Source organism: Osmerus mordax, chromosome 26 (assembly GCF_038355195.1).
Source record: "Osmerus mordax isolate fOsmMor3 chromosome 26, fOsmMor3.pri, whole genome shotgun sequence".
Taxonomy (NCBI): Eukaryota; Metazoa; Chordata; class Actinopteri; order Osmeriformes; family Osmeridae; genus Osmerus; species Osmerus mordax.
Genome location: NC_090075.1, coordinates 6,550,072 through 6,576,230, shown reverse-complemented (window position 1 = coordinate 6,576,230; position 26,159 = coordinate 6,550,072). Strand labels below are relative to the sequence as shown.

The 26,159-nt window shown below is 49.9% G+C and overlaps 1 protein-coding gene across 1 annotated transcript; it reads right to left on the bottom strand.

The window, feature by feature from the left end:
* Positions 1-5,420: 5,420 nt before the first annotated feature.
* Positions 5,421-22,414, bottom strand: LOC136935930 (AP-1 complex subunit mu-1). Its single transcript, XM_067229634.1, has 12 exons — positions 22,245-22,414; positions 21,506-21,662; positions 20,928-20,995; positions 20,630-20,760; positions 20,069-20,216; positions 19,596-19,722; positions 19,222-19,364; positions 19,048-19,119; positions 18,683-18,841; positions 18,153-18,278; positions 11,867-11,942; positions 5,421-6,746 (listed from the first exon to the last, which is right to left on the bottom strand). The coding sequence occupies exons 1-12, from the start codon at positions 22,284-22,286 to the stop codon at positions 6,724-6,726; spliced, it is 1,272 nt and encodes a 423-aa protein (XP_067085735.1). The 5' UTR covers positions 22,287-22,414; the 3' UTR covers positions 5,421-6,723.
* Positions 22,415-26,159: the final 3,745 nt, after the last annotated feature.

The window sequence follows — 26,159 nt, the reverse complement described above, 5'->3', positions numbered from 1 at the left end:
TCAGTAAGGCAGAGGTAACTGCTGTTCACTGTGTGTGTCACACTGGCAACCTCCGCATACCTGCGTGGGTGAGTGGCCGATAACAACCAGAGATTCCCTCAGTCAGACAATCAACCTGCGCGGGGGTGCAGGTGGAACTTGCCCCCCCCCCCCCCCCCCACCCCCGGTGTGTGGGGAAATACTCTCTGCTGACAGCGCTTACAGGTCATGCTCACACGCAAAAAAGGGCTTCCCTGCGTGCTTGGGAGGGCCTGTTGCCAGGCGACGGGGAACCAGACCATAACAAACACGGGACTTCCGTGCGGCGCACCTGTAACCGAGGGGACAGCAGGTTGAATGGCGCGCAACATGACACTCGGCTTATCTACGTCTGAACCCTGGAAGAACGACATCAAAGAGAAGCACTCTGGAATCCCATCGAGCTTTATGACATGCAGTTTCCTCAGACCCTGCTATTATAAAGTCATTTTTCTTTTATAATGTGAAACTGTTGGAAAGGGTTGTCATAGGGAAGGTAAACGCTACTGGAGACCTGACAAGAGATTTAAACAACTTATGCTACGGTTTCATTTTTTTTTCTGCTGAGTTCAGATCGGGGAAAGGCTGAAACGTTTCAAAGATAATCATGTGTTACAGTACCCTTCTCGAAAACATTAGGAAATGTTTGTGGAGGTTGTTGGGAAGGATTTCAGGTTACACGGGCCTCAGAGCTCAACAGGATTCAGAGGAATGTCATGATATAAGCCACCTGCTCCCCAAATGTCTCTGGACTGTTTGGAGTTTTCTTACAGTGATTCATCCGGTGCGTGTGTTTGTGTGTGCGTGCGTGCGTTTGCACGTGTGCGCGTTCGTCTGCGCGCGCGCGTCCGTATTCTTGCACCACCGAGACCTCCGAGTTACAAAATCAATACTGCCGTCCTCCCTTCTCATCTATCTCCATTAGCTGACCGAGACACGTCTTCCCACACGCTCTCCTGTTTGTTATGACATCAGCTAGTCTACCCAACATCCCATAATCCAGCGGGGCTTAGCCGTGATTGGACCACGGCCGTGTTGTTTTCCTCATTATCCTGCCAGCCAGGACTGGAGGCTGGCTCGAAGGTTTGCTCTGCGTTGATTGATGTGGACCTGAGAGAGAGGCTGCCAGCTCCGATCTGGAGCGATGCGGGTTTAATGACAGAACAAGCAAGGAGGGCCATTGTCAGTTGATACCCCCTGTGGCAGTGCGAGTGTGATGAGATCTTAATAGAACTGATAAACATTCCACCAGGCAAGGACCAGCAAGTCTGATTGTGTGAGTTCTGTGCAACGTTCATCGCACACGTACACAGAAACAATGGTTGGTGAGCGTAGGTCGTGAAATACGTATTTTCAGAAAGAATTCTCATAGGAATCATCGGCGTGTAACTTGTAGACCTCTGTCGAGTCAAATGAGGTTATGTGTGGTTTTCAACAGAACAGGCCCAGTTTCTCTGGCTGACGTGGAAGTAGAACAGACAAGGTTCCGACCTGCCATTGACCTTTTCATCAACTACCAATCTGACAGCATGCTTTCCTCTGAGAATCCCTCGCCGTTTCAAGTGGTCCCTCTCAATCTTACAACCAAACCTCAAACACTCAGTTTGACCTGTGAAGAGAACAGTGTGTCTTCACGACAAAGACTCTTAACATTCTGGAAAGTTCCCTCGAATCAATCCACATCATACACTTCAGAACGCATTTTAAAAGGCATTTCTAAGATTGATTTACATGTTCCGTTGTGTTACAGCTCAGCTGTGTGTGTTGTCAGGTTGAGGTAGTGGGTTACAGCACCCCCTATCGTCAAGAACTGGTACTGGACATTGCTTCTCACATGGAAAGTTAATAGGGCTAATGTAGCAAGAGGGTTTCAAACCACTGTCCCTCCTCATACAAACATCTACCACTAAAGAGGAGTTCCTTCACAATCAGAGAGGATGAGGATTTGCCACTGGACGGCTGGACAACACATCACACAAGCCCTGGTTGTGACAACCTCTATCCAGACAGCCATGTCAGCAGGTCCTACCTGACAGAGTTCCATGTTCCCTGGTGACTAGAAGTGGGGAAAAAATCGGACTTACGACTCAGATCCGATCAATTCGAAACAGCTTAGTCACTCAAAATCACAGCTGTTCTGAACGATTCAGCATGACACGCAGTCGTAAAAAGGAGAATGTTTTTTTTTTTTTTTATCACAGAAGACCAGTAGATCACCGTGTCAGAATCAGAATCGGAATCCGATGTGATAGATAAGCCACACGCGCGTGGGCGGTGACATGCTCCACCGTCATCAGAATCACGACTCCCGTGTCATTCAGTACTTTGAGACTCGATGTGACATCATGTCATCACTCGGATCCACTTCCTGCTCTCAGTGAGTGCATGCATGCAAATGAGAGAGAGTGTGTGTGTGTGTGTGTGCGTGTGTGAGGGGGGGTAGTACGCCAGCGCGTGTCCGCTCACGAAAGAGTGTGTGTGACGCATGCACAGACGCCGTCGCGTGGAAACTTAGCTCCTCCCCGTGACCAGCCTACCTCCTCCTCCTCCCCTTTCCCGGCCACGCCCCCACACGCCCAGGTGTGTGGGTGCAGGTGTGTGGGTGCAGGTGCGGCCGGCATCTGCCTCACTCAGATAAGGTCGTAAAGGGTGTGCGATAGCAGAGCAGACGGGCCATGACGCATATCAGGGCCCGTCTGCTCTGTTACCTGGTTCCAGACTTAACAGTCCAGTCACGGTGACAATATCTAGGCTTGGGGGGGGGGGGGGGGGGGGGGGGGGAGCAGGGTGAGGTGGCACCGTAATCCTGGCCTTTCTCCCCGTGTCCTCCTACTGTGGAAGGCGAAGGCAAAACGATAAAGGCGCTCACACTGAGGACGTTTCTAGAACCGGGATGAAAGATCTGGGGTTACCCCGATCCTTGCTCGGTGTGTGGATATTTGAGATACGGTGAGCGTGCCCCCCCACCCCCACCATCTGTCCGCTGTCAGGTCAGTCCCACTGACCCCTGCTACAGACGGGATAAGGGTTCTCGTTGGGTTACGAAACAGCCGATCGCAAGTCAACAACGCACCACCATAACATGGGGTCAACCATTAACCCCGTTTCATTGGCGCTTTTACCACGCTAGTCCACTGTAGTTCATGGTGGTTCACTGTAGTTTACTGGAGATCACTAGAAAGGAGGGGCTTGACGCCACACAGGCCACATCCACACAGTTGTACATGCACACGTGCACACCTACAGTCTACACACACACACACACACACACACACACGAACACACAAGCGCGGACACGAGCCTAGACGGACGCAAAGACAAGCAGTGGCACACGCATACAGGCACACAGTAGACGTACACACACACACACACCCAGCGGATCAAAGTGACTTGTTTGCTATCCACTCAGAAAAGAAAGCTTGAGGCCAGGAAAAGGGAAGGGCCCTCCGAAAACAAAGAAGCACGCTACAAGGGAGACCTTCAGTGGCCTGATAACATAGTGAAACATTAAGATGGTGACGAGGTTTCTTCAACGGGACCCAAACAATCAGCAGCAGTTGCTAGCTTGATAACCGGCGCTAGCTATTTGGGGACATAAAGATAAGGGCGAATCCATAAATATGTTGCATGGCATTTAATAAATGGTCTATTATACTGTATGAGTCAGATGTTTGGCATATGGATGGGGAAAGGCCAAAAAACACTCCTCCTCCTCCTTCTTTTTAATGGCAGAATCCCAAAAGGGTCACAAAAATAGTTTTATGCTGCATTGTGGGGTTAGTTTACACCATCGGAGTGGGTCGTTAAACATCTGTGTGGCCTCGCTGATTTCGGAACGGTCGATCCACATGCCCGTGCAATCCTCACTTCCCTTCAGAACTTCTCATGAACACAAAGTGTCGGACTACAGAGACCAGAGACCGGGCATCTCTCTGTAGTCCATTGGGCAGCTCGTTTTATTGGATTCCCCTTAGTTAAGAGCAAAGTTGTCCTCGGACCCCTCTCCGCCCACTGTAACTTCTAAAGACCCGTCGGTTCTTCTTGAACGGAGCGTCCGTCTTATCTGTTGGTCCCCGTGTCAATACTAGGATGCATCCGTCTCTTTTAATTGCTCTCCTATTGTCCCGACAGGATCTGTCTGCGCCGCTCTCCTTTCCCCCAAGTGGCGCCTATCTCTCGCTTTTGACCTCCTCCCCAGCTCTCTCGCCCCTCCTTCCCGCTCTCTTTTGGTCTCTCCCCTTTCTGTGGTGTGTCGCGCTGTTGCTCTCTCGCAAATCCTCCGTTGGGCTCTCACGTTGTATTCTCAGTGTCATGGCAGTGGCCTTAAAGCAATCGATCCAGTAGAACAATACACCATTCCCCTGATGCAGCCTGGGTGGAAACAGGGTTTGTTTACGCTCCCCAGCAGCAGGTGGAGTGTGGTCCCGACCCCAGAATAAGAGACCTTGAGGCGGGTTCGGATCCCACAGTGAACCGCAGAAGCATACAATGATGGCGATCAAGGCTGAGACCTGGTCTAATACAGGAACGCCTGAATACAATGCCGGCCCTGGAATAGGCCTGTCCCATCTGAGTGTGTACGTGTGTGTGCGTGTGTGTGTGAGGGGAGACCTATGTGAGCCAGTCGCTCCTTACGGTGACCAGCGTGGGTCCCCTTCCTTTCTTTGAGTCACTTCCTGGTCACCGCATTCCAGAGCTGGCTTTCCCAAACGCTGCTCATGGTGTGTGTGTGTGTGTGGCTCAGGATGTGATGGTCCTACTGTGTTCACACAGAACCCCTGGTGTTAAAATAGCCTTGAAGAGTAGACTGACTGACCCCTGTCCAGGGAAGTCACCCTCGATTCACCCTCCCCCGCTTCCCCCCCCCCCTCCTCATCCCCCTTCCTCACCCCCACCTCCCCCGCTCACAGAGACAGGATTAGAGGGTTGTGTGTCTGAGAGGGTTTTCTGTGTCTGCAACCTTTGGCAGAGTGAGCGTGTGTGTCTGTGACCTATGGCGGAGAAAGACATAAAAGATGTGCGTGCCGTTGGTAAAGAAAGAGTGTGTGTGAAGAGTGTGTGTGTGTGTGTTGACGTGTGTTGACGTGCTGTCTGAAGGGGGAAATAGCTTGGCACTTCCTGGTTCCAGGGAACACCAGTCAGACCTCTTGTTTGTAGATCTATTCTGAGCTTCATCTCTGGCACACACACAGGAAGCAACCAGTACCTCTAGTACAGTACACATTCTATACACTGGCAGACACACAAGGACAAGTTGTTTGCAAACAAAACTTATATAAGAACTTCAGCTCTTCGAACTCCAGAGCACATCAGGGAGAACGTGTACACGCCGTAGAGACTCCGTGGTACAGGGAGTGAGGAAGGAAGAGGTGCCGGTCAAATCAACAAAACGGGAAAACAGCTTGTTCTCATAAAACGACTTTAATTGGTGTTTGATTTCATACAGCAGATATGGTTCACGTCCAACAGATTCAGAATAACACTGCGACACAGACACACCTGTGCCCCACACTGCGACACAGACAATGAACTGTGACAGGGACAATCACCTCTTTGTTTGATAACTATGTGGTGGAAAGCTGGACAATACAGTTTCTTCAGTGCGTTCATCTTTGTTTGGGCTAGATAAGTGACTCTATGACTGAGTCCTGGTTGTGGACCTAAGTTCCAGTTTTACGGTAAACACTGAGTTTGAGTACTGCAAGAGTACAATATCGGTTACAAATGTCCATCTGTGTATTAGTTAACGGTTGCATTAAATGTTTCAGCAGGAAGTCACATGGTCTCCCTCAGACCAATGGGAGGAGAGGAGACTGCCCTGGGTCAAATGCTAATTAAAAAACAATCAAATGCATCAGCCAGGCTTGATTGAACTCGCTTGGCACAGTGTAACTTGTAAAGCAGTTTCCAAATGGGCCAATGTTCAAATGGTGCCAATTTGGCTACGTCAGACGAAAGCAAACAATCGGAAAAGACTTGACACAAGTCTGGCACAAAGAGATATAGGCATGAAATCAAATACAGACGTTAAAAATGCAACATTGCAAAACAATCAACATGAAATACATACGTCTCATGACATTCCACACGTGTGTGTCTTTGCAATGAAAAACTGAACAAATGACCTGTGTGTCTTTTCACCAGCCACTTCACAGTGCTAACTAACTGTTTCACTGCTGTGTGTTAGGCCCGCAAAACCGACTGATGACCAGGTTGTCGCCGGGGCAAAACAGAACGACAGACCAATGAGCTACGCCACATCTAAATTCACATTGCCTTCTTTCATGTGGTCACACACTTCCATCTCTCAGCACTATGACTGACCTGTTTGTAAGAGGCTGCTGCTAAAACAGGTCAGGAGCGGTTAAGCGGAGTTCATTATCTACAACTGGATTTAATAGTTTGCAACTGACCTACTTCTGACTATTCTTCAGCATACCGTACAGTTAGTCACTGCATTTGACGGCGACCATACAAGACCACAATATGGCACCGGACCCAAGAGGTTTCAACAAATGAATTGATGCTCACATGACATAGGAGTTATAGCAGTTCATCTTTCAGAGGTACATCCAGGACCAGGCTCACCCATCCAACCACCCACCCACCCACCCACCCACCCATCCATCTTTCCTTTCGACTGAGTCCGTCTGTCCATCCATCCATGGCAGACTGGTCCATCCAACTGCAACTGAAGACCAGTCGCTACTGAGTCCTCAACTGGTAGTCTGAGAGAGAGAGAGACCAGTATTTAGTGCATGCACAACAGACTGTCAGACTATGGATGCTGCGTTCTCTTGTGGTTACAGAGTGGCCAATGTTGGCGGACACGTGGTAGAGAGAGAACACCAGCCTGGTTGATTCCACCTTCGCCCCACCTCTACACCCAGCGCAATACGCATCCATGTTATCTCACACACACACACACACACACACACCCTAACCGAGGGCTGTGTTTCCAGCCCTCTGCGTCCCTCAAGCCCCAGATGAGGTGTTTGTGTTCAGCGGAGGAGCCGAGTTCCTCTGCTGCTATGCTTGGCGTGGCCGCTGGTAAATAAACCACGGACGTCCATGAGCTGCGAGCACAGGAAGCTCCCAGCTGGACCGGCTCTGGTTTCCTGGTCCGCGCCAACTCCTGTCTGCTTATCTGCTCTGGAATCTCCGCGGTTTGGACGAGAGGTGAGCGTGACATCCGCACTCTCTCTCTCTCTCCCCGTACCGTAACACGCACGCGCGATCCAGACACACAAACACGTGCGTGCGCATGCGAGAGGAAGCCCCGGAGCGTGTGGTGAGCGCGTGGCGTGCGCGGGCCCATGTTCGGGACCCCCCCCCCCCCCCCTTCCAGGAGGACGTCTTCTGTCCCGGAGTACCCGGCGTTCCTCTAACGGTAACACAGCAACGCCGGCCTGCGCTATGGAGACAGAGGGCCGTGTGCAGGACCAGGCCCGGGGAGAGTTTGCCTCCCGAGGCCAAAACTATCTGGATCCCATTTGTCTCGAATCATATCTGCTTTAAAAGGAATTAAGTGCAAGGCCTTCGACTGGGGGATTTTTTGTTTTTTCTTGCAGTTGCTAGGGGATAGTGGGGGGTGGGGGGGGCACTTGGAAACAACAGCGAGCCGGGCCGACTGGTGTTGTTCAGTGGGTTGAATCGTACGACATATTTTGTAATTCGTTTAACATTCGACTGTGGTCGAGAGAGAAATGATTTGCCAAATTCAGGAGTTATGAAGCGTTCAACACAGACGCCACAAGGTCTTACCGCACGTACGTACACACGGGAATGCGCGCCACACACACACACACACGCACGCACACATTGCACAGGCACGCACACATACCCAAAACATGTTTATGTCTTCTGTGGCTCTAGTTTCTGAAAAGCAGGAAATTGTCTGAAACCTTTTTGGGGGTTGAGAATAAACCTGAACATTTATAGACCTTTTAAAACAATGTCAAAATAGTTTTACAGCACATCCTAATAAAATAATGTCTACATAACACCAAGTCCTTTTTCAAACCAATTTCCACAAACTCCAGGGGCTTCACAGGCCCTCCTATCATTCGCTCATCACACAGACTGTGACCAATGTGAGTGACTTCAATCGTGCACACGCCACAAGCGAGACAATGGGTCTCTAAATCTTCTGCCCCCCCCCCCCCCCCCCTGCCTTACCCCCCTCCAAATGACGGCCCTCTCCACCATCAAACACTGCCTGGTTTCCTTTCTGGCTTTGGAGCAGGGGAACATTAAAGGGGGGGTGGGGGAGGGGTGGGGGTACGAGGCAGCTCGAGTCACCGGGACAAGACTCTGGTGAGGGGAGTGAGGGGTGGGGGGTGAGGGCTGGGAGATGAGGGCTGGGAGATGAGGGCTGGGGGATGAGGGCTGGGGTAATTGATAGCCTTTGCTGTTCCCGTATGGCAGGTCTTTAATTTGGCCTTGTGCACCCCCCCACCCCCCCTTTAATGCACACACACACAAATCACACAAGTACCAAACACAGAATAACGACAGGACTAGTCGTGAGTGGCTTTGCTGACTCAATACTTTACCTCACCAAACACACACACCAACACACACATTCCTGGACCATCTCCCTGGTCAACAACAAAGTCCTGTCAGTTTAAGGATGTAGTCATTAGGGGTGGGGTCACCAGGACAAGCACACACACAACATTCTCTTCACATCACAACATACCTGCCCATCAGGACCAGCAGCAGTTAATCCTAAACGGCTCATCCAATCAGCCATCAGTTCAGCTCCAGCCAACCACAGGCCTGTTTGGGCCTTTCATATCCACAGTCCTTCTCTCAACTATGACCTACATCCTCAATGAATAAAAACACTGCACCTCTCTCAGGGTGATATGAAACGTATCAATTCTCACGGCTTCGTCTTTCGATGTTTCGAATGACGGCAGGACGCGAGAGAACTGAACTGGGATCAGTTTGACCAACACAGAAAGAGAGGACACTTCCCCTGGTCAGCTTCTCCTGGTCAGAGAAACCGATATATGTTTTATAAAAAAAAGCAAACTGAGGTACTTCCTCACCTTCAAACGGTTGAATTTGGGTTTGGGGGGTCATGGAGATATAGGGGGGGGGGGAAAGACCCCCAAAATGGAGTGGAGAGGAGCAACTGCACCACAAGTGAGGAGAGGAGCAGCAACAGTTTGCGAGGGGGCGAGTCATCACTTTACAGCTCTACAGCAGGCTGGTACTTTCAACACTGGAAGCTGCTGGCGTTTCCGCAACCTTCCATCTGACATCACCTGCCAGCATCGAACAGTGGGTGGCGAGTGACAGCCGAGGCTCGTATGTCCCACCCCGCTCCAGCTGACACCTCGGGTCGACGGGGAGAAGGGCATTCTCGGGCTAGGACGCTGCATTCCTCAACACTGCTGACGCTACGGGCACGCACACACTGACCGTTTCTCAGAACACAAACAAGCGTAAATCAGAAACGAGCAGCTTCAGAGTTATCGAATCGAAAGAACGGCAGGGTAAATAGATTCATGTAGCTGAGATACAAAGGTGAATGTTACCCGATGATGAACTGAACCATAATCGTCTTTAACATGGTAGTAAAGTGTTATATATAGGATATGTATCTGCTGTGATGGATCTAGTGATAGATGTGACTGTTGTTATGTACACAGAGATAAACCTGCTGTTACAAGCCTGGTGTGTTCCATATAAAATGCACTGGACATAAGTAGTCTAGCAGACAGGCTCATGTTTGTTTTATTACATCTTATCAGCACAGTTTAGAGAGAGAGAGGGGGAGAGAGCGAGAGAGAGAGAAAGGCAAAGAGAGAGGTAGAGAGCAAACGACAGAGGGGGAAAAGAGAGGAAGGGGAAGGGGAAAAAGATCGAGAGTAGAGTGAGAGTTCTGAAAAAGATAGAGAGATCAAGTCATAAAAGAGAGAGAGAGATAAACGGAGGGAAAGAGAGACTGCGTTTTTCAACAGGCCCAGAATTCCCCTACTCCACATTCCTAAATCATTCCTGGGCCGAGCTCTCTGGCAGCTGTCCCAGAGGCACAAGGTAACATAAACATTTAAGAGCAGGGGCGTGCACGTGGGATCCCAGCGGGACGCTTACATTCGTCATCCCCCGACCCTCATACAGGAGGGGTCACACTCTCTGGCAAGGAGCAAACGCCTCCCTCTCTCTCTCCTCATCTCTCTCTCTCTCTCTCTCCCTCTCTCTCATCTCTCTCTCTCTCCTCTCTCTCTCTCCTCATCTCTCTCTCATCTCTCCCCCTCTCTTCTCTTCTCATCTCTCCCTCCTCTCCTCCCCTCTCGTCTCTCTCTCCCTCCTTGGGCAGCCTTCCCTTCCCCCTCCTCTGGGCTCCGTGTGTTCTCTCCCTCCATCCCTCCATCCCCTGAGAGCTACGGGCCCTGTCTTCCCTCCTCTGTTGTTTGGTTCTGGTTCCTCAGATGTGTTCTGGGGGGGTTTGGTGCTGGAGCCAGTGGGGGTGTCGGGGCTGCAGAGTGGCTCCTAACTCATCCAGCCTGGGTCACACGGAGCCTCCGCCGGCCCCCGCAGACCCCGACGGGTGGATCTGGTCTGTCGAAACACACATGCTCTCGCTCACACGCTCTCACACACTCTCACACACTCTCACACACTCTCACACACTCTCACACACTCTCACACACACACTCTCACACACTCTCACACACTCTCACACACTCTCACACACTCTCACACACATCCACGCTACAGCCAAGATGAAGCTGTCCAACTCTGGGATTCCAGCTGTCACAAAAAATGTTACTTTCTGCTCAAAATATAGCCCTTACATTCGAGAACAGGGCCAGCAGTCCTGTTGTCAGCTCCGCATATTATGAACTAAAGCCCCAGATAGGAACTTCATCATGTCAGCGGTGATCCTGTTGAGTCTACACTCCTAAAGGCTTCTGTTGAGTTGTGTCTTGTCCTACGCCGTCTGCAACATGGAGTCACAGTGACAGAAACAAAGGCGCCTACCAGACTTGGCCAAGACACGCACCAACACACACACACACACATCAATACACACACACACGGTAACAACACACACACACACATCAATACACACACACACGGTAACAACACCCACACACACACATCAATACACACACACACGGTAACAACACACACACACACACACTGTACTGCAGCCCCGGCCCCTTCCTCTACGTATCACCGTACCAAAAAGCCCGTCACGAGGCAGGCTTGGGAAATGGATGGTTTCCTCCCGCTGATACGGACCACCATTAATATGTTAGCAGGGTCTGACTCTGCAAAGACAGGACAGGGTGTGTGTGTGTGTGTGCACATGTACGTCTCTGAACATGTGATTCTGCGATAGCTAGCTGGTGGCGGCGGCCAAGAACAACGCTATTGACAGCTTCCTTCCTGCCAATCAGATGGAGGAGTGGGAGGGGCCTGTCTGGGCAGCTGTGGAGATAATGTGTTCATGAGGACCTGGAGAACCTGGCAACCTCCCTTCCTCTGTTCATGAGGACCTGGAGAACCTGGCAACCTCTCTTCCTCTGTTCAAGAGGACCTGCAGAACCTGGCAACCTCTCTTCCTCTGTTCAAGAGGACCAGGAGAACCTGGCAACCTCTCTTCCTGTTAAACGTCACAGATCTGACGATTGGTGGGCAAACGTGAGGGAAAAGGCTAGAAAGATCAAGTAATAAAAGAGCAAGAGAGAGGAAAATAAAGAGAGAGGAATAGAAAAAGAGTGAGAGAGAGAGAGACTGCAGAAAAAGGGTGGACAAAGACTTCCTGAACCTCCCTTTCTTGTGCGTGCATGCGTCTGTGTGTGTGTGTGTGTGTGTGTCTCCTTACCTCCGTTCTGTGTGATATACCTGACCCAGGGCAGGGCTTGGTAGCCACTCTTCTCAATGATCTTCAGGTAACGCACCTGGGGAGGCAGAGAGAGGGAAGAAGAAGGCCGTGTTTACTTGTCGTTGTGTGAAACGGAACACAGTGAATCCCAAAACAAGCGATTGGGCAACACCCCCAAACAGAGTCTTCCTCCAAGGACGGTTAGGCCACAGAGACAGACTGCGTGGTTGGGACGACCACAGCATTCAACAACGTCCTTGCGCAACGCGCCGACTTGGCCTCCACACTCGCACGACGACATGCACGGGGTCACAGCGCGACGGCAAAGTGACGACGCGTGTCAGATAGACTTGCGACGCTATTTCGAAAGGCTTCGCCCGTACACTGAACACCTGCCTTTGATCCACCCCCCCCCCCCCTCCCACACACACACACACACTCAAATAAGCACACAGGAAAACGCTGTCAGACAGTTTTTGATCGTGTGTACCGCGATCACATTTCTCACGCTCAGGACAGGGAGATGGTGTACAGAAGCAGTTAGTTGATATTAATACTCCTGATAGAGGAACTGGCACCGGCGAGGCCGTTGGGAAATCGCAGCGAGCGACACCACGTCTCACACACTCCACCGAGGGCACAGGAGCGGCCCACAGGCTCGGACGCGCGTTGCATCATTTCTCGCGCGGTTGACGCAACAGGTCTCTACTACACGAAGAGAATGAGAGGGAGGGAGAGGGGGGAGAGAGAGAGAGAGAGAGAGAGAGAGAGAGAGAGAGAGAGAGGGAGGGGGAGAGAGAGAGAGAGGAAAATGTATATATAAAAGAGACTGAGAGAATAAGAGAGAGAAGACTGTGAGTAAGCAGAAAACAAATAAAGTCAACCACACTGACCTCCCCCGCTCCAATTCCAAACATCATTAAACTGTCGTCAATTACAACCGAAGACAGTCAGTCACTCTGGAAATACGTGTGTGTGTGTTTCTTTGCAGATCTTATCAGGAGATTTCAGCTTCATATTCTTCTCATAAAACAAACTGACAGCGAGCGGTTATTGGACTGACTTGCTGACTTTAAATGAGAAACACCTTGAGGTTTGGGGAAGGGAGGGAGGGCGGGAGATGAAGCCAGGGGGGGGGGGGAAATGGAAGAGAGAAAGACACACAATGAGAGAAAGACACAGAGAAGATGAGTGCAAAGCAGAGAGAGAGAGAGAGAGAGAGAGAGAGAGAGAAAGAGAGACCTGCCCTAAATCTTAGATCTAGATAAGACAGTTTGTAATAACCGAGGGAGAAAGTTCCAGAGGCTTCGACGCCTGACATGGTGTGAATGGGCCTGTGCGCTCACAGCCCAGATATCAGCACATAAATATGGAGTCTTGATCATAGCCACATGGGGAAGGTGGTCTTCAGGTCTGGGGAGGAGAGTCGGGGGTGCATCAGGGAGACATCCATCTCCTCCAGTTTATAATGAAGAAACATTGGCTGCGATTGGACCGGGCGCGACGGAAACCAGGCCGCGATTGGACCGGATGCAACGAACACAGGCCGCGATTGGACTGTGTACGGAGCGCAAAGCGTTTTCAAAAGAACCTGGTTACACGACTCAAATATTCACCCCAAATAAAACGACCGAACCGCAGCGTTACTTCCTCCCATCCCCACTGACGAAGACTTCCGACCGAGTCAGGTGTTAGCCCCGGTGTCAGTGAGGTCAGTCATCCATCAGGACACTCACAGCAGCCCAACGCATACACCCCCGACGATATCGCTAACCGGGGACAGGCCTCGGGGAGGGGAAATCTACAGGCCGCATTCCTCCACCAATCAAAAAGGGCCGCTGGCGCAACAACAAAAAAAGGCCAACCGGAGGGATAAGCGAGCTTCGGCCCTTCCTCGGGGGTAGGGTCATCTGTCAAGTGGGCCGTCGGAGCGGTGCTGTGCTCGGGACAGGACGCGCAGGGCAGTTACCTCAGGCGTCACGGCGGGAGTGCACAGGCAGGGGGGGGGGGGGGGGGAGCTGTGATTTAGGGTTCCCCAGGTCGGCGCGATCGATGGGAGGTGAGATGCCGTCCTTCGTTTTTCCGATGCGCGCAGAATATTTACGTGGGCTGGGTTGCGTGTGGGGGGGGGTTTCTGACCTCGGAATGGGGAGTCTAGACAGCAGGGGGGAGGGGGGAGAAGGGAGGGGGTGGGGATTGTGGGAAGGGAGAAGTCCCGGTCTCGAATTATTTTCCAACTTCAAGAATCCGAATGTGTGGGACCTTATCGGTTCGGCCGAATACAAGATGTCTCGTCTACGATTAAAAAAAAATTCTCTCTCTCGCTCTTTTCCGATCAATGAATCTCTCAAACCTGGAAGAGCCCGGACGCACCTCGTCACGTCCACGCTGATCCACCGCAGGCCAGCTGACAGAACCTGACAACTGGGACAGAACGCAGCCTGCCAGACACACAGGAATCCCATCCAGTTGATTTGGATCGAGGTCTTTGGTCATTCTCTTTGTAACCCAGGTTAGGGTGGATAGCTGACCTGCCATAATCCACCTGTCACCAACTGTCTCATCTCAACATCACTGCTCTCTCAAGTCAAAGCTCTTTCAATACCCCGGAGTCGACAAGACATTCGCCAACGACCTAACCGCTGATCGTTTCGAATTATTTCGGACAGGGAGCATGATTTATTATTCGATGAAGAGGCCGATTAAAATGATCTGCCGCTATCAACATGGATAAATAAAGGCAATTTTTAAGAATCAATGACCAAAGTGCATAAATGTATTTTCGCTATCTCTCAATCTTAGACAGGTCGTCCTTTACAAAGCATTTGGATCAAACAGATGAAAAAAATAACCATGAAACTTCTACAATAAGCTCCCAATCATACAAGATAAATCCAAATGAGAGCCAGTAGAACCGTAGAATGTTCTGGAGTGAGAACACAGAACATTCTACCATCATTCTAATGTTGTCAACCCTTGTGCTACCTTCGGGTCACAACGACCCATCGTTTTGCTGCGACAACTTTACCCAATACAAAAACAAACAAAAAAGTATTTTCTTTGAACCTTCGCGTTGTGGGTGGTGTGAAACAGCCCGATGATTAAAAGAAAATGACTCGAAGATAACACGAGGGTTAAAAGATCTCGTTCTTAGTTGGTTTTACCTTATGCGACGGGAAACCGATTGCAGAACTGACATGGTCGGTGCCTGCCTGTAGACCTAGTCGCTGTCAGAGCGTAGTCGTGTCAGTCAGTCGCTGTCAGAGCGTAGTCGTGTCAGTCAGTCGCTGTCAGAGCGTAGTCGTGTCAGTCAGTCGCTGTCAGAGCGTAGTCGTGTCAGTCAGTCGCTGTCAGAGCGTAGTCGTGTCAGTCAGTCGCTGTCAGAGTGTAGTCGTGTCAGTCAGTCGCTGTCAGAGCGTAGTCGTGTCAGTCAGTCGCTGTCAGAGCGTAGTCGTGTCAGTCAGTCGCTGTCAGAGTGTAGTCGTGTCAGTCAGTCACTGTCAGAGCGTAGTCGTGTCAGTCAGTCACTGTCAGAGCGTCGAGTTATGGCTCGTGTCAGTTGGCCAAGGGTTCATCTCTGGTGGTTGTTGCCAGTGATCAGCACATCTCCTAGACCCCTGCGATGGGACACGCCACTCTGTCTGAGATGGTTTGGGAAGGGGGGGACCTGGGTGTAATTATCCCCAGAGGGGGAGGGTGTGGGGGGGGGGGGAGGAGTCCTGATGTGGCTTCTCCCTCTACCATCAACAGGCTATAAAAACCTAGGCAGAACACACGCACACAAACACTGCTTGAAACCGACCTGATGGTAAACTTCCCTTTCTGCCTAGGATGTGGGGGGAGGGGGGGGGTTAAGGCATATGTGCCTGGGTGAGCTGGCACTTGGGGGGGGGGGGGAAGGCTCCGTGGAGGCCTCTCATACACCACACTGTGTCATTTACAAGCTGATGATGTGGTTAAGGACGTCTTCCCGTATGTGGTGCCTTGTCACGAGGAAGAGACACAGACCAGAGAGAGAGAGACAGAGAGAGAGAGAGAGACAAAAGAGAGAGCGGAGGGGGAGAGAGGAGGGAGGAGGGGAAGAGAGGGAGAGAGAGAGGGAGACAGAGAGAGATAGACAAAAGAGAGAGCGGAGAGAGAGAGAGAGCGGAGAGAGAGAGAGAGCGAGCGAGCGAGAGAGAGAGAGAGGGAGAGAGAGACAGAGAGAGATAGACAAAAGAGAGAGCGGAGAGAGAGAGAGCGAGAGAGCGAGAGAGAGAGAGAGCGAGAGAGAGAGACAGAAAGAAGGAAGAGTCCCCACACTAAGCCTGACACGCTGGCACACGTTAACTCAAAGACAGGCAGAGACCCACACGCACACACACACTTAGCTGAAGCTAAATGGCGCGCTCCCTGTAATAACTCCAGGATGGCTAAATGTTCCCTCAGTGCTACCAGAGCTCCTCTGTGGTGTTGTGGCGTGTGGTGTGTGTATGTGTACGTGCGTATGTGTGTGTGTGTGTGTGTGGTACTGGGGGGGGGGGGCTGGGGGGCTCCCCTGTGGTCTCCTCTGCTCTGTTCCAGAGGGGCAGAACACCAGCAAAGCGTCCTTGGGGTTAGGCCTGGCCCACAGAGCAGCTCCTCATCAGGACCCCTAAATAGTAGCTTCCACGGGCTAATAGTAGCATCCCTCTGATGGGGCCTGCATTGATCTCCCCCTGAGGGAAGCTATTCTGGGGGAGCTGTGGCTTCGCGACACGCTCTTTCAGGTGCCAGGAGGGGGGCTGAGGGCTGCGGGCGGGGAGCGTGGCAGGAGGGGGTGGGCTGGGGGCCGGGGGAGGGGGGGTATGGGGGGGAGGGGGTTGAACCTCAAATGGTCCTGCCTGGTTGGATTAAGGTTGAATGAAAGTGTAGCGATGATGAAAGGGGCGAGGGGGAGGAGCGGGGGAAGGGGTTTGTAGGACAGGCGCTCGCAGCCCGTGTGTTGCGCTGGGGCTCTTTGTGGCTGTTGCTCTCGGCGGAGGTTCAGAACCAGGCAAGACCTCGGGTGGTGACGGGCCACGCAGATACGGCCGCGGCGAATGCAGGCCCGCTTGCTCACACACACACACACACACACGTGAACGGATACCGCCACAGCCGAGCCCCACCGTACCGTCCTATCGTCAGCGGCGGAGCCCGACACGACGGCGGTGAATTCTCGCCCTCTCTCTCTCCTGTTTTATTGACTTGCTCAAACCCCGCGGTCCCTAAACAACCTCAAATGAATGTGTATCCCGGGCTGAGCTAAAAGACTCCCTCAGCACTCCTCGCACTCTGGACCGCTGAGCTCAGCAGGTCCTGCTCGGAGCCCCGCGGCCCGGCGGTGTAACGTTGCGTCTCGCGGCGCCGAGTCCTCTCGCCGCGCACCTGGAGCAAAAGCGCCTCGACGGCGCACTGCCGGAGGAGCGGACGCGAGCTTGATTTAGTCCACCCGGCAGAGTGAAACAGCGGGACGGTCCCACAAGTGGACGTTCTGGTGACATAAATCAAGCGCACTTCATCTGTTTATATTTCGGGGAAATTGTGATGGATGGGTTCCCCGCGGTGGTTTGCCGGAGGGAGGCTGTGAGAGAGGTACGACTGCCCTTTCTCCCTCACCAGGAAATTGGGAAACAAAGAGGCGAAGTGAGTGACCCTCCCCCCCCCCCCCCCCACCTCCTCCCCCTCCAGCCAATGAGAAGGCTTTCCTCTGATTCTCTGGCCGATGATCTCGTTTCCCCTCGAGGCGGGCCTGCGAGCCGATTGGACGGCCCCAGGGGGTCGGAGGGTTTCCTGGGGCGCTGGAGGAAGGAGTGAGGTGGACTTGGCCCCCACGACCACGACGCAATCTGATAAGAAGTATATGTTCTCCTGCATGGACGAGTCCTCTCCAGCTGATCCTGTAGCTGGAGAGGCAGCATGTCCATCCTCCTACCAGGAAATACTACACACTAAATCTGTTCAGAGCACATTTCTCCATACCTGACTAGTCCGGATAAATAAAAGGTATAAAAGTCCCTGCAAACAGCTCCAACTATGTTCGTACTGTCAGAGGACACATCTCTTTCGGAAATACTTTGGAAACTGCTTTTTCGATCCACTTGGCCTCCGGGGTCCGACGTCCAACCAGGGACCAGGGAGTGCTCGAGGCAGCGCCGACTCTGTCCTCGTACCCCTCCATCCCCTCTGCGCTGCAACGGCGCCACCCTGTGGCCGGCGCGAGCGACGGTGGCCCTGCGGGGACCCCTGCAGGCCGGAGGAGGTACTGAGGGCGTGGGAGGCTCACCTGGATGCCGGAGGTGGTGAAGTAGGGGATCTCGAACTTGACGCTGATGGGCGGCTTGCCCTCCTTGTCCTCCGCCTCCACGCTGGGCAGGCCGAAGTGGGCCCTCATCAGGTACTCCTTACCCCCCTGGGAGACACCCGAAACAGGAAGGGTTAGGAGGCCGCGGCTGTGTGTGTTTTCAACTGCGTGTATATATAGTAAGTTCCCAAAGTCTGAGAGCACGAGTCAAAGACTTCTATTTTGCATTTGTTGAATTTGTTTTTTTTTAAGTACAATTTAACGGAAATAGAAGTGTCAGCTGAACTATTTGAGTGAAGAGTTGAATCTTTTAAATATATACATAGATTTTGGAATATCTTTATATTTGGCATGTCCCCCTTTACTGCTTTACTGACAGCTCGCATGGACTCCACAAGTGTGTGCAAAACCTGACGACCCACATTAAATGTTCAACGTGGTCTCAGACTTTAGCAAATTGACTACAATATGTGTTTCTACACGTGTGTGTGTGGGTGTGTGTGTGTGCTCACCGGGAATGACTTGATGGACCAGACGACCTCGCTGTTCTCCGGGATCCACTTGACACTGCCCACGGTGGTCTTGAACTTGGGGGAGTCGGCGTCCGTGGGGACTGGAATGTGGATCTCTACGTTGTTTGCTGTCGACCTCCTCTTAAACTGACTCTTAGCCTGGGGGAGGGGGGGAGGGACATTGAGACCAACATGGATGGAAAAAAGAGATAACAGGAAGACAGGCAACAAGGACCAATCAAAATCGACCTTATGCAAGAAGTAGTACTAGCAGCATTATCATTAACAGCAGCAGTGCTAACAGGAATAACATTAGCCAATCGACAGTATTAGCATCAACAGCAGTGGCATCGGCAGCAGTTCACCTTGATCATGTACTCGATCCGGCTGTGAGAGTGCTTCTCTATCACTGACTCTATCCAGATTAGAGGCTTCACCTGGGGAGAGAGAAGGAGAGAGAGAGGGAGAGAGAGTTCAACACGCGTCTACGGCGCCGGAGGGAGAGGGCGCGAAAGCAGCCAAGTGGCGTGTCCCCGTACGTGCGTGTTGAGGCGGTAGGACATGAGCTCAAACTCCCCGTCGGGGGGGATGAAGGAGATGGTGCGGTCGTTCTCGAAGCGGGACAGACGCACGCACTGGTGGAACTTCACGTCCTCCAGCTCCACGGACTTGCTCTTCCCTCCTGGAAGCGGGGGGGGAGAGGAGAGGGAGCATGACAAGAGAGACAGAGACAGACCGACAGAGAGAGTTTCATTTCCCCCCCCTCCGTATCTCCCTCTTTACGGTGCCTTTGCGTCTTCCCAGAGACGAAAGTAAAAAAAAGTTTGCGTCGACACTTCCACCCGTGACCTAAACGCTTTGAGAAGGGGGCGAGAGAGGACGCAGGACAGAGGAGCGAGCGGGGGGAACTCACTTCCTGTGTTGTCAAACAGAACCTTGTCGTTGAGGCCCAGGCGCAGCTCTGGCATGCCGGAGAGGAACACTCGCATCTTGATGGAACCCACGATCTCACTGCACAGCACGTTCCCGTTGGCACTGACCTGGGAGCAGAGGGGGGAGGAACGGGGAGGGGAGGAACGGGGAGGGGTGGAACGGGGAGAGGTGGAACTGAACGTTTGTTGGCCCACCAGGCAGTCCTGACACAGAGGCTATCTCTCCATGTCTTCCTCCCTTTCAGATAGCCCGGATTTGTTTTCAAACCTATGCTTAGGGCACCACATCAGATCAGATTAGAATAAAAGGAGGACAAGTGGAAGGATGGATGGAAGAAAGAAAAACAGTAAGGAGGAAGGAAGGAAAGACGGAAGGAAGGAAGGAAAGACAGAAGGAAGGAAGGAAAGACGGAAGGAAAGAGAAAGGTTGAAAACGATGCATGGGGCGCCTCACCAGCAGGTTTACAGACTCGATGACGTCGAGGAAGACCTCGTTCTTCCTGTACTTGATCCCCTCAGACCTCCAGGACACGGCGTTGGTGACGGTGGCGGGCGGGCGTGGGGCGCCCGTGTCCAGCTTGTGTCCCTCCTGGGTGATGTACCTGAGCACCCACACATCACAGTTCACCTCAGGGGCTCGCGAAAAGCCGTCCGGATTCATTCACAACTTCAATTGTGTTACATCTTAACCCTTGTGCTGCCTTCGTGTCACATGACCCAAAGGTTCATAACGAACCATCGTTGTGTTTACCCAATTTTACCCAATACAAAAACAAATAAAAATTATTTTCTTTTAACCTTCGCAATGTGGGGGGTATGAGACAGACCGACGGTTAAAAGAAAATGCTTCACTTTGTTTTTGTATGCGGTAAAGTTGTCGCAATACGACGGTGGGTCACAATGACTGATGGGTCAGAACGACCCGAAGAGAACACAAGGGTTAAAAGAAGTATGGAGACTTAAAAACTGTGGTTTTGAACCAAGCTAGGCTAACGGGTTGATGAGGAATGTTTACTCTTGTAGGATCTTGCTGTCAGTGGTCTGGGGGTAGCCAAAGTCCATCAGCTCGTCCATCAGCTCGTAGATGATAACAAAGTTATCTCGGATGCTCTCCTCCTCCAGCTCCTTAAAGTACTCGGAGAACACCTGCGGAGACAAGAAACGTCTCAGTTTAAGGCCTGCGTGATATCGAGCTATTGCAACTTTGAAAAGGAATGCAACGACTCGGAACGTGCGGCCTCGAAAGGCCTGAGAGAGAGAGAGAGAGAGAGAAAAAAGCACGAGAGGAAGGAAAGAATGGAACGAGAGCCCACCTGGATGATCTTGTAGAGGAAGGAGAAGACCAGGGAGACGCAGGCGTTCTTCTTCGACGTCGCTACGACTGATGGAATCGGAGTTAAGGTGGCTGGAACGCATGTACAACTGGGCAGACGTCAGTCGACCTCAGAAGAGATGCTAAAATTGGCCTGCGGGCGCATTTAGGCCTCAGGGGTTGGTATAACTCTTCTTCCTTGCCCTGTAGTAGAGGAACTTGCGAGAATGTCGTAACCTGGCCTATTTCTTTGCAAAGCAAAGTCTTACAACATAACTGTTGACACAGAGTAAACACAACGGAATCTTTAACAAATAGTAAGCAACATTATTTTCTTCTACCAGCAGACGTACAACGTCCTTGACCGTTGAGGCACGTACATTACTTGCAAGAATGTCGTTAGACCCTTTTGATTGTCAACCTGGCCTTTGCAAAGCAAAGTCTTACAACATCACGCGTGACACACCCATCAATACACTATTTCCTTCTACAAGCAGAAGTACAACCTCCTTGACTATGCAACTACAGCTTGTGCTGCAAAGAGGGGCATCAACTAGTCCCAGATAGGCGGAGGGATACGGTAGAGGTTGTTGTGTTTGATCCACAGGAAGCGCACCCCTCCGTGAGCCAGGATGGGTGACAGGTTGCCCTCCTCCTCCTTGTCCATGAGGATGGGCATGAAGTGCTCGATCTCGGACATGTCCACGTCCCCGCGGTAGTTACGGCAGATCAGCACCTGCAGGACATCAGACAAGAGGAATAGGATCTTCTGTTGTGTTCTGTTCCATGAAACCTGTTGAGATGTCTTACTAGGTGCAACTTTCTGTTTGCATCCATTTCTCCCTCTTTCATCTCCTATACTCTTGGTCTTTCAGCTTACAACCCAAGGGTCATTATCAACTCGTAACTTTTGACAGCATTCTTAATAGACGGCACACGGCAGAAATATATTGAGGTAGGCTATTTTTCAAACGTCGTCATCATCATGTAAGACAAGACGAATTGCCCCGGCTGGAACATGTGAATCTACAGCTGAATACGACTGATTCAGATTCATTCATTCAGTTTCAGTTCTCCAGGCAACCACACAGAAAGGGCTTAAAACCTCCTCTTCAACAACAGCACCGAACCAACAGCTGGAAGGTGCTACGGCCGTCTAACATTGACGTTTAATGAACTCTCTGAATGACAGAGAATCATCCATGGTGCGTAACAAGTCTTGTCATGTTATCATATTTATCATAGCACGCTAGCTTTACACTATACACTAATTATAATGCTAACATGATGACATGAGTCTGCCTCTGCGCTCTCATACCTTGCCTTTGAGGTCCAACACATAAACCGCGCTTGCTGACATCTTCGGCTTACGTAGAGTATGTGACGGTGAAAAATTATTTGATTATATATAATTGATAATAATAGCTTGCTGGTTACAGTTAAAGCCGTAACGTAGCATCCACAGATGCTACCTAACTAGATGTTCCTCACTGCCATCGAACCGGGTTTGTATACACGTCACAAAACGGAAAAAGACGAGTGTTTTCCGGTTTCAGTCAACTTCCTCAACGCTCCTCATAAGTATTTCCGGTCTGTATGCAGCATGTATCAGAAGTTCTTATACAGAATCTGTATTGATTTGTTTGATGGTGGTCACCAATAGTGGGACGATTATTAAGTTTGTGTGGGACAATGTGGGAAATGTTACCAACACTAAAACATAACCTGAAACTGTTATATAGCTAATGTCTATCTAACTTCATAAAAACATTTGTATTATGCTTTGTTATCTTCTAAAAAACACCATTACATCACAATGTAACATAACATGTCTTAATTTTACATGTCATTTAAATTCAACATCCCTGAGCCCAAAGGCAGCAGGCATCATGCAGATAACTATTTTTGAAACAGTTCTGACCAAGTCCAACTAACCCTAACCCTTCTATCGGCCTCACCCAGGTATGTCCTAGGCAGTCTTTACTAAAAGAACATTTTTTCTTTTTTTGTTGCCATTATGCCGCCTTTTTTAATTTAAATTATCCGAATTATCCATTTGTTTTCTGACATGGAACACATGGAACGAATCACCGCTCCACATTTTGATTGACAGTCGTCACAACTCACAAACCCATAGTGACCGTGTTTACCTTTATTTTCAACCATTGGATAGGATTTTAGAAAACGGCTGTTGTATTTGTAGCCTACTTCTGACGAAGCGCTGTTAAAAAGTGAAAAACTACGCTGCAAAAAGAATAAATAAAATGCTTTCTTAAAAAGGCAAAATAACCCATGTATGTTTTCTTAATATGATAAATAAAAACCAACAGATTGATGAAATGCGGGACATTTTCTCAATATGCGACGTGCAGGAGAATTGGTGAAAATGCTGTGCGGTAGGCTACAACGTAAAGGGGGAGGGGTGGTCATCCTACAACAACATCACCTCTGAGTCACATTCAATTGTTTATGTTAAAACTATTAGAGGCAGAACAATGCATATGAATACAAGATCTTGTCTTGTGCTTACAATCAATTTCTTCATCTTTTCCCAGAAGATTTTAAACTCTTGGAACTCCAGCTGTCCTGTATTTTCTACCTGGATGTCTCCATCAAGGCAAATGTTTTTGAAAGGTGCATATTCACATATGGCACACACTTAAGATAAGATAAGACAATTTTAGGAATGAATACACCCCAACATGTTATTAACACTGTTTATGACGATTTGGCCAGCAAGGCTGGGGTTTTCTGACTGAGCAGAACATTTAGGTTAACAGTTAACTAAAGGATACATCCATCAGGTTGATGATGCTGTGTTAGGTACTGAGACTCAAGCCGTCAAACTTGATTTCTTTTACTGGGGGAGATCATTAAAAAGAAACAATGAATCCTCTAACCATGACATCTCTCCAGATAACCATTTATCTGAGATCTGTTATTAATGTCTTAGAGAGGGAATCGTACTCCTGCTCAGCACCCCATTCAACACCTGCTGGAGCTCCATGGCAGAGATGGCCTGGTCCTGAAGACAGAACACATCGGAATAATGTTTGCATCATCACCACCAGGTGGCGCCCAACCCCTTTGATGTACAGGATTTGTATATCTGGAATTTGTCATGCTGAAAAGTCCTCCTTGATGCTTTGTTTGGACATTCTTCCATTTTTCACGTCATCTAATCATTGATGATCTGGATAAGTGACGGCATGTTTCCAAGCCTATACTGCTTTCACCCATCCAACCTTCTGAAGATCTGAGGTCTCCTCAGAAACAAGGATGGACAGGACACATGATTTGATTGACTGTGTTCTTACAGAGCTGGCAATCTTCTCAAACAGCCTCCTTAGTCCCTCCTCCTCATCTGACTCGTCCTCTGGTAGGCTGGGCATGGGCGGCTGAAACACACACACGCCATGAGCACTTAGAAATAGCATCTCAGCACTGTTCAGGGTCGTTCTGCAGGTCTACTCACGTCTGGTAGGTCAGCCTTGATGGTGCTCCCCATCTCCCTGTTGATAGAACAGGTGTGAGCATTATAGTTACAGAGCAGGAAGACACTTCATTCAGTCCCCAAGAACCTCCATAGACAGTGTAGGCTTCATGGCTTTTGAAGGATCATTGGCTAATCTCAGACGAGGAGATTCAGAGAGGGGGAGAAGGAGGTGTGGACGGCACGTGTTCCACGTGTTCTGTTTTTACATAAATCTTTTAACTGGACATTTTAAGAACCTTTATGGAGATACTAAATCATACAGAATCAAACACTGGCAGTTTTTAATAAAAAAAAACGGTCATATATTGCATGCCGCACTATCTGATTAACATGACAGTTCTCTCTACAGTCAGAGCTCGCGCAAGACGGTGGTAATACCCTCTCCAAAACTTGTAAGGCCGTAATAGTTTGTGAAAGACCCAGAGAAACACAAATATCCGGCAAAATGCCGGACAATTTTGGAATCCCTGCCGGACGCATGTTTTAGGTCTCTAAACGTCTGGTCACCCTATGTATAATTTCCTGACTTTAGCGCACGGTTACTTACGGTTACGGTCACTACTTGTAGATTCTTAGATCTCATAGTTGGGTGGGTCCTGCAAGTGATCTCAAAGGAGGTGTTGACAGGCATATGCTTAGAAGCAGGAAGGTATAACGAATTTGTCGAAAGTGAAATTGAAAGGAAGATTGCTTGCTCACAAATTGGCAAGTCGAGTCACATCATACGGTGTTTGTTTGGGATAGGCTACTCTTAATTTTACCTCGTATTTACAGAGATGCTGTGTGACTGAAGGAGAGTAACATGGCTTGTACTAACCAATCAGCTAAACAATACATACGTAATTCCAAAAGTCGCCTGGTTGGGAAACTCAAAAATGTATCTGTTATTGTGGAAAACCTGTACCTGCGCGAGGTTCTCAATGCGGAAGAGGTCAGTAAGATCAATGCAGAATGTGACGACTTTGACAAAACCCAAAAAATACTGGACTGGGTCATCAAAAAAGGAGAGGCAGCATGCTATGAGCTCTTGAAGATTATTGACATTACGAGGAAGAGGACCTTGGAGCGACCAGTAGAGCAGACCGGTCCATCTCAGGACAGTGTGGAGTTTGACCTACATTACTGGATCAGCTGCTTCTCATTTAGAGAAGACACATACCTTCAAACCAACTATTCACTCGGCAAGTTGTTGAATTGTAATAGTGTAATGTGAACCTTATTTTTAAATGTCTGACATATTCAACACGTAAATATATCCATAGAATAAATACAACTATGCAAAAATGTTTACACAATAGCTAGTTATCGTTGATATATACAACACAGTTTAATCAGTCTAACATTTGATTAGTTAATGACATATAATATATATATATTGTGTTCTTCTTTTAAATTGAATATAGGCCCAAAACCCTGTCACAGATATCAGGCACAACTGAAATCAAAAGCTCTGAATATCCAAGAAGAAGCATTAAAACAGGTGTATCGCATGCTACCAAATCACAATAAAGCAGCTCAGTCTTACTACACTCCTCTTGTATTAGACACACATGAGACTTCAGCTCACTCAAAAATCAAGATGAAAAGCAAAAAAAGCAAGAAAACCCGGCCCAAAAAGCTGATGACCTACATTCCTGTGGACAATCAGGAAACATCACCAGAATATCTGCTAAAGACACGTCAGAACAAAATTATTGTGGTTGGAAAACCTGGAATTGGAAAGACAACTGTCACTCA

Coding starts and splice junctions, on each gene's coding strand:
- LOC136935930 (XM_067229634.1), bottom strand. CDS start 22,286: ATGTCAGCAAGCGCGGTTTATGTGTTGGACCTCAAAGGCAAG. Junction 20,217..20,629: donor GACAGCAAGATCCTACAAGA/GTAAACATTCCT, acceptor GTGGGTGCTCAG/GTACATCACCCAGGAGGGAC. Junction 18,842..19,047: donor GGATCGAGTACATGATCAAG/GTGAACTGCTGC, acceptor CCCCTCCCCCAG/GCTAAGAGTCAGTTTAAGAG.